The sequence below is a fragment of the Nematolebias whitei genome, chromosome 5 (assembly GCF_014905685.2).
Source record: "Nematolebias whitei isolate Nwh7 chromosome 5, NemWhi1, whole genome shotgun sequence".
In the NCBI taxonomy this organism is placed as follows: domain Eukaryota; kingdom Metazoa; phylum Chordata; class Actinopteri; order Cyprinodontiformes; family Rivulidae; genus Nematolebias; species Nematolebias whitei.
Genome location: NC_056502.1, coordinates 22,125,001 through 22,133,602, shown reverse-complemented (window position 1 = coordinate 22,133,602; position 8,602 = coordinate 22,125,001). Strand labels below are relative to the sequence as shown.

At 37.6% G+C, this 8,602-nt stretch overlaps 1 protein-coding gene across 1 annotated transcript; it reads right to left on the bottom strand.

The window, feature by feature from the left end:
* Window positions 1-7,054: 7,054 nt before the first annotated feature.
* On the bottom strand, window positions 7,055-7,786 carry LOC119410305 (macrophage mannose receptor 1). The gene is made up of 2 exons (XM_037677218.1): window positions 7,511-7,786; window positions 7,055-7,416 (listed from the first exon to the last, which is right to left on the bottom strand). The coding sequence occupies exons 1-2, from the start codon at window positions 7,710-7,712 to the stop codon at window positions 7,055-7,057; spliced, it is 564 nt and encodes a 187-aa protein (XP_037533146.1). The 5' UTR covers window positions 7,713-7,786.
* Between the last annotated feature and the right edge of the window lie 816 nt (window positions 7,787-8,602).

The window sequence follows — 8,602 nt, the reverse complement described above, 5'->3', positions numbered from 1 at the left end:
ATGGGCCAAAACATTATTGCCAGTTTTTCCCACTTTGGTGGTGGGCAAAAGAAAAACATCCAAATGTGACCTTTGGTTCAAATAGTTTTTATTTTTTGTATTTTTTGTTTGTATTGGTTAAAGAGTTGAGGTTGAGACTGAAACAGTTTAACCTAAGAGCAGTTCCATGGACTTTGTTGTTGTTGTTTGTTGTCCAACATGGACTTTGTTGTTTTCAACCAGTTTGACAAGACTGTCAACAAGGAAGAGGGCCGGCAATGGAGGAGGGGCGTACCAGAGAGACCATCTTATCACAAGCAGAACTGGTTTGTTCTACTTTGGAGTAAGCTGTTGGAGGAAGAATCAGTTTTGTTGTGTGTTTCCTTGACTGATGAAGCCTTCCGGATCAAAGGTGAAACGTTTCAGCACAAAAAAAGAAACTGTCCAGATGACCTGACTGAAAAATGTTGGATTTTATACCTGGATTATTGAGCATGGACTTTGTTCTAAGAGCAGTTCAAGTTTCAAACGTTTCTGTATCATAAACAAACTTTTACAAACTTGATTTTAAATGATTATTCCAACTTTTAGACATACTCCACTCATTTTCTTTCAGTTTACATGTAAGACACTACAAAACTGCAAGCCTATCAGTCAGATATTAAACAATTATTGCAAACGCATTTCATTATGGTTTACTTGGAAGAAAACAATTTCCTTTTGTGGTATTATTTAAGCTGCTATAGCAATTGTTCCTCAGGTTTCCTAAATGTTTTATTCTTTTTCGGGGTGGGGACCTGTGTTAATTAGTTTTTTTTTAGTTTATTCATATCGCTCTAATTCACAACAAAATATACCATACGGAAAAACTTTTGTTGCTAATTCAGTTTATTGCAGTCTAATTCAATACAATTAAAATTCACTACAGTCAAATGCAATGTAGTATTCATAAAGCGCCTTAAAAATGTCAAACCAAGGAAGCCAACAAATGACACTCTTTGCTTTTATTTACAGTATATCTTGTTTTAAGCGTGCACAGCACTGAAGAGGAGAACTTCAGCAGAATGAGACCTCCAGCTGAATGGTCAGGATGGGCGCACATCTGTTTCAACAGGCTGAAGGAGGAGAGATGGGGACAGAGAGACACACACAGAAGCACAAGGTCAGAGATGCCTACTAGGCAAAGGGAAATAAAAAAGCACAAACCTTTTGGCAGCAATGGAAGCATGTACAAACAAACCAGCAGCCTGATAATAATGTGCTCTGTTGGGACAATATGGAACTATGAAGTCATTTTGTGATAAAGATTGACAACATTTAGTAAATTAAAATGTTTTCTGTTCGAAGAATTTTACATTTATGGTTCAGCCTTCAGAGATCTAAATCTGAAATAATATGATGCACATTTATGACCCAGCTGAAGGTGTCTAAGGTTTTTCACCTCCTGATAATATAAAATTATAATTTTGGGCAAGAAAATGGTTAAATTAGTTTTTTGCATCGCTCAAAGGCAGAGTGTTGATTATTTTAGCAATTTTGAACAGGTGAATGAAGAAGAACCTCTCATAAAACCAGACCTACGTTTTGAACCCAATTCAATTTAATCCAGATTTTATTTTGTTGTTGATCCATTTATCTTTGTACTATAAATTTCTCAAACACAAAAATAGCTCCTAAACGAAAAAGTATGATTCAACATATAAGACAACCAATAATAATTAAAAAATATGTATTTTAAATTAAATTCTTATGCACTTTCCTACTAGGAGCTTGTCCTCCCACAAAAATGTATTGGTTTCCATTTATTGTTTCTGACACTTTTACTTCATTATTTTTTTGTTTACTTACTCCCCATGTTTAAGGACACCATTACCATGTTGTTAGCTAATAGTTCTTGGTTATCTTTTTGGTGCAAATTTTTTTTATACTTGTGCAACATTTATTTTTAACATATTTTGTACAATCAGCTAAAAGAAGGGAACAAATAGTGTTTTTGTAAAAGGCTGCTAGTAACCAAGTGCCTTAATATGCTGCTGACAAATGATTCTTTGTTAAAATATCTGTTATTTGAAGACACAACACAACTTAAGCTCCTGAATTTATGTGTTATTTTGTTGCTGAAAGGTTTAAAGTTGAGTGTTGAATTGTTTAAAAAGTGAAAAAGCAGCCTGTGTTCTATAAGAAGCTCAGTGCTGGTATGGCGACACAAAAAAAGCCATGGAACAGTAAATTAGTCATTTGAATTTCCTCACCAGATCTGTATCAGTTACACAACATAAATGCAGATTTATGTTGTGCTTAATAGCTAATTCTTACAGTAATTTAATTACAGGATCTTATTATAGAAACTACATGACATTCAGTTGCTTCCTGAGTTGATCGCTGCTGTAAGGCATGGAATGGGAGTCAATGGGAGTTGGGGGCATGATGTCCATCCACAACTCCTGGATATGAAGGAGAAGTACAAGAATTGCGTTTGGACAATCAACACCAGACTCCCTGTCAAACTTTAGGATAACCATTAATATTATCATTTAAGCCAGGAATTATTTAAAATAGATGGTTTGATCACATTTTATAGGTGATGAGGTCACACAGGTGCAGCAAGATGATTTTATTATTTAAACTTCTTTTCAGCATTTGCTTCAAGTTAATATATTTACGTAAAAATAAAAACCACGAGTAGCTTCCCCCCCCCCCCATTAATAGTATGCATTTATTTCTCTTAATGCTTTCTAGGCAGGAAGTTAAAATCTCAGAACGTTAAAATTTTCTGTTTAGTTCTAAACTTGGTAAAAATCAAATAATTTCATACTTACATTTTATATCATCAGTAATAATTATATTAGTCCAGATCTTATGTGCATATAAAATACAAATAAATAAATAAAATCTAAACAGTGTAATGTAATCTCTCCTGCATGCTGCCTCCAGCCTCCACCGCTGCTTGTTCTTTTGGTCAGTCCATGTCCTCTTGCCCACCTCATTACATGCAGGAGTGGGGTTACCTAAGAGACAGCACTTCAGTGGAGAAAATCTGCGTTTCCTCAGTTAACTGTGAAAGTGAAAAAAGAAAAAGAGGAGAAGGGAGTAGAAGCAGAGGAAAATGAGAAAGAAGAAGACGTGTGCATAGCTGATATACTGTAAATGTAAAGTTATAGTTTAGACTTTTAAATGTGTAGGCAAAAATTATAGCAACTGTTAAGAATTTCAGCTTTAAAATATGTTACCAAGCTTTACCCTTCAAACACTTATCACTAATTTTAGAAAAATGTTTCATTAAATTTCATAAATCTTGTATTCCTGAATTTAACCATATGTCAGACAGGTGCATGTATAATAAACTTGGTTTTATTTTCTTTGTATTTGTTGTTTGCTCACTTTTTATTTATTTATTTTTTTAATCTAATTTTAGCTCAATCTCATACTTGAATTGAGCTCATGTCAAATTAGGTTGCATCATACTGATCCAGTTGGAGATGAATTACGCTCAGCCAGAATCTCTAAAACTCAGAGGGAGCGGCCTGGGGTCTGCATGGTGATAAATGCACAAAAGGATGTGGCGTGGGAATGTCCTCATAGGTCAGGGATGAGGATGGAGGGGTCAAAGGTCAGAGCTAGCTGGACAGCACACAAGAGAAGTTGAGGGTGAGAAAAGAAGGAGAGGGACAGATCCAGGACTGACTGGCTGGACCCAAAGAAACTTTAACATTGAACTGGAGGGAGGCTTGTTGAATAATGCATTTTTGAGGGGAATCAATCTAAACACAGTTGTGTAATGATCCGTAGTAACTGATATGTGACAATACTCTTTCCATTTACAAAAGATGCTTTAGAATAGAATAGAATAGTCTTTATTGTCACTGCCCAGCCTGAACAATGAAATTAAAGGTGCCTAAACTGACAGTGTATTCATTTAAAAAAAGACAACAACAATTCAGTGTAAACAGTAAAGACAAGAAACATCAGTTCTGAAAACAGACATGCTGGTCAGACAAATACAGGTGAGGTAGTGGAAGCAGACTGAATATATTGCACTAGAGGATTATTGCACTTAGAGAATTTAATGGGCCCTGTGATGGACTTGCAACCTGTCCAGGGTGTCCCCCCGCCGCTTGCACAGTGATGGCTGGAAATGGGCACCAGCGACCCCCATGACTCGAAATGGAAGAAGAAGCGGGTAAAGATAATGTATGTATGTATGTATGTATGTATGTATGTATGTATGTATGTATGTATGTATGTATGTATGTATGGATGGATGTATGTATGTATGTATGTATGGATGGATGGATGGATGGATGTATGGATGGATGGATGTATGTATGTATGTATGTATGTATGGATGTATGGATGTATGTATGTATGTATGGATGGATGTATGGATGGATGTATGTATGTATGTATGTATGTATGTATGTATGGATGTATGGATGTATGTATGTATGTATGTATGTATGGATGGATGGATGGATGGTTCGGTAGCTTGGCGTGCTCGGTTCTGTTAACGGGTCGGGGCACCCTGGTTGTATAATAGTAGGGGAAACACTAACATATTTACGTCATGAAATTAGCATATCATGATATAATTTATTTATAATTTGTTTTCCCAGGCAAGCTTTTTTTACTGGTATTATTGTGAACGTTATGATATGGCCCAGCTCTACCACCTCCTTGGTTTTCCTGGTATTGAGTGACAGGTTGTTGGCGCACCATTTTGCCAACCGCTGCACCTTTAGGGAGGGAAGGGAAGTGTAAGATTGTCATCATTGTATGTTCCCATACAATGGCAAAATCAATTCTTTGCATTTAACCCGTCACATCTGAGAGACACCCAGGTGGAGCAATGGGCAGCGATGTGAGCGCCCAGAGAGCAATTGGGGATTGGGTGTCTTGCTCAGAGACCCCACGGCATGTGGAAATGGCTGGGAGTCGAATCACACCTTTCTGGTCTCCACTCCCCAGTCAGCTGCCCTGCCTCTTCCCCATCTCAGCCCTCCTTTAGTAATTCATGGGTGCAATATTATGTCTTCATTGACACCATGGAATATTTTAAACCCACCAAACAAACAAACAAAAAAACAATGCCATGCATATATACAAAATTGTTGCAGAGTAATTTACATTTAAACTGATTATCAGCTTGATGTAGAGAAAAACTGAATTTCAGAGACATTTATTACCTACTTTCGTTTAAGCAAATACCTTAGTAGGTACTTTATTTCACAGTTTAAATAAAATCATGGAAAAAGTCAAGTCTACCCTCTTTGAATTTTAAGGTTTCATGGATCAGAACATGTTAAATAATCTGCTCTTTATCAGGTTCTAAGATCATTTCAATTTAACCTCAAGTGTACAAAATCCCATAACATATTCCACCCCGTCATTATTTATTAAACAAAAACAAAATGTAAAAGCTGTTTAGTGAAAACTAAATGCACTCTTGCTTATACATAAGATTAAGAAGGAAAGTAGCAGGCTAGTGCTGCTGATCAAGTGCATCTGTTTCAATGATGATCCACAAGTCAGATTAACACAATGTCAGGAAACAGCAATGAGCTTAAAGAAGCATGTGTTACTGTCCACCCATCTTGGAAGCATTATATGGCCAAACAGATAGCAGTTCATACGTTTGAGAAAGATTATTTGCAAGTGGAAAACATGTATGACAGTTTTCAATCTTCCCCTGGGTTGACATTACACCCTAAATTTACCCCAAAGTCATAATGTGCAATTTCCAGATAAATTAAAAAATAAAATGAATAAAACAAGAGCTACATCTCAGATTCTACAGGTCTCAGTTAGCAGGGTAAAGGTTAAAGTTCATAACTGAACAATTAGTTGCATATGAATGAATCACAATGTTTTATGGTTAAATGAGACAAAGTGCAGTACAAGTGTTTATCCCTGATGCCCAGCACCATGTTTGATGTAAACCAAACACAACATATCAGCATGAACACTTTAAGCATGGTGGAGGAAGGGAGATGATTCGGGCTTGTTTTGCAGTCACATGACTTGGGCACCTTGCTGTCATGGAGTCATCCATGAACTCCTCTGTAAGCAAAAGTATTTTCAAGTTTCATGTAAGGTCGTCTGACTGTCAGCTGAAGTGTGGGTCAGAATAGCTGAATAAGAAATGAATCAAGGTGCAACAATGTCCAGACAAGACCTCAGCCTGACTGAAGTGCTCATTTTTTTAGTTAGTGGAATATGGGTTAGCAAAGCTAACTTTTTGGTTAGCTGTGCCCACCACTGTGTCCTGAAACCATTGAACTGAAAGAGGGTGGACTTTTCTCCCACGACTGTGTTTTCTTTTTATACCTTGCGGTATGTGAGCACAGTATGTGTTGTTTAGTGTATACATTTTCACACTACATCCTTTCACATTCAATGATGTGTTTCTCACTAAGTTGTGCCAGCAAACAAGTGGGATTTACCAGAATGTAGAATTATTGTAGTTTTAATTGTGCCATTGAAGGTGTCACAATAACAGTAAAAAATAACACATGTTCACATATTTAAATTATAGCTGTTAAAATATACAGATTTTCTGTTAAACACATTGAAAAAGACAAAAATCAAATTCTGTTCACTCTATTGAAAAAGTTTCAGCGTCTCAATTGTTTCAAAGTACTTTCTGTTATGATTCAGTAAAATTGTTTTTTTTTTTTTTCCTGAGGAATTGCCAGTGAAGGTGAGTCAGCTTAGTGAAACGGGAAAAGCTCTTGCGGTCTGAGGTTATAATAGTTAAAATGATCTAAGAGTTTAATATGCAAATTGCCACGCCTGAATTTTCTCATAATACTCATTGACCGTGACTGTGTGCACGTACGCGGAACATCTTTCATATTTAACGACATTCAGTCTCAACAATACCTTAAGGCTGTATGACACTGTGCCATGAGTTCAACAGCCCTAATGACTCATTTAAAGTCCTATCAAGTTTTCTGGCTTGTTCAAATACTTCTGAAAACACTGCGAGGACATCAGAAGATGTGCAATCAACACAAACATGTCACGCTTCTTCAAAACTTCAACACTTTGCCTTTTCAAGTGTCACTGCAGTCCACTCTCATCCAGCACATGTAATGCAGATAAAATTCAGTTCTTCTGTTTCAGGTAAGCCAGTCCACTGCTGCCTCCCAGTGGCCTCAATGGCACCGCTGAAACCACACTCGTAGACCCTTTCAGGACCCTGCCCAGGAATCCAGTTCTGGTAACAGCCAGAAGTCGACCCGGCCCAGAACCAAAATTTAAAGTTGCAGCTGTAGCGTAGGCCAAGCCACACATAGGAGGATGTGGCACCCTTCGCCTTCTGAGCCACCTTGTCCTGAATGTCTTTGCTGGTGATGTGGACAAAGTCAAAGTAGTGCTCCCTGCAGTAACTCAAAGCTTCAATCCATGTCATGTTTTTCTGGATTAGTATCAGGTTTTCTTCAAGAAAACAAGAAAAGATGGAATTAATTTGACATTTTTCTTTAGATCTGTGCAAAAATAACTAGGGAGATGTGTAATATTTTCAACTTACCTGGTTGCAAACTGTGACTGGTGGAGGTTGCTGTTGTTGTCTGAGCTGATGTTCCCTGCGTTGTTAGTGTGGATGCACTGCTTGTGCTCACATTGACTGTAGGTGTTGGGTGCTGTTGTGTGGGCGTCACCGTCATTTCTGTACCAATATTGTTGAGCTCAGTGCTTGAGGGACGTGACACAAACTTAGTGGTATTTGCCATTGTCAGTCCACTTGAAGTTGTTGAAGCTGTGGTTGTAACATTTGTAGTGTTCAGTTGTTCAGCTGCTGTGAACCCTTGGGATGAGTTCTGTAAAATAGTTGTCATATTTGTTAACAGCTGATCGGTTGTTAGGCTCGCTAGCGTAGTTTGGGAACTGCTCGTTGCTGGAGTTGATTTCTGTGCTGCAAAGGTAAGAATAAAGAGATGGATGCTTTATTTTTTCCTGTTTTGTGCAAGATTTCAAAACAGATCAGTTTAAAACCATTTCTGTATAGTCTGTAGGTAAGGGAAAGCTACTTGCCATAACAAATGAACCTGTTGGGGTTATTGCAATTCCGATTGTCCCACAAATCGTCTTTATCAAATCTAGCAGCAACACACTTTTTACTGGTTGGATTTTGTGGTTGACCAGTCCCCCAGGAACGGAATGGTGAGTTACTCCCATCTGACCACTTCCAGCGATCTATGAAGAAGCCGATCCATACGTTTTGAAACGCTGCTAAGCTAACAATAGCTCTGTTTTCTTCTTCCGACTGTATGCTAACTAGATAAGACGAGAAATTCCAGCAGTGACTTTCAGCGTCTCTCCAGGTTTTGGGCTCTTCAACAAAGGTATAATTCCTGGCATCACTATTGTCTGAAAGATAATGGGAAATGAAATGCTGTTTTGCGTTTTATTTGAATGTTTTTGCCATTTAAAGTACTGAAGTGTGTCCATTTTACTTACTATAACAGACGAAGCTTAGTTGAGTTTCACAGTCGTTTTCAAACCACGTGCCATTTTCATTCATTGATACACACACTTCCTCACTTTTCATTTGTAGCTCTTCGGACCAGTTTGAATAGTTTGAATTATGATCAGGCTGAGACCAGTGCAATATCCAATCACC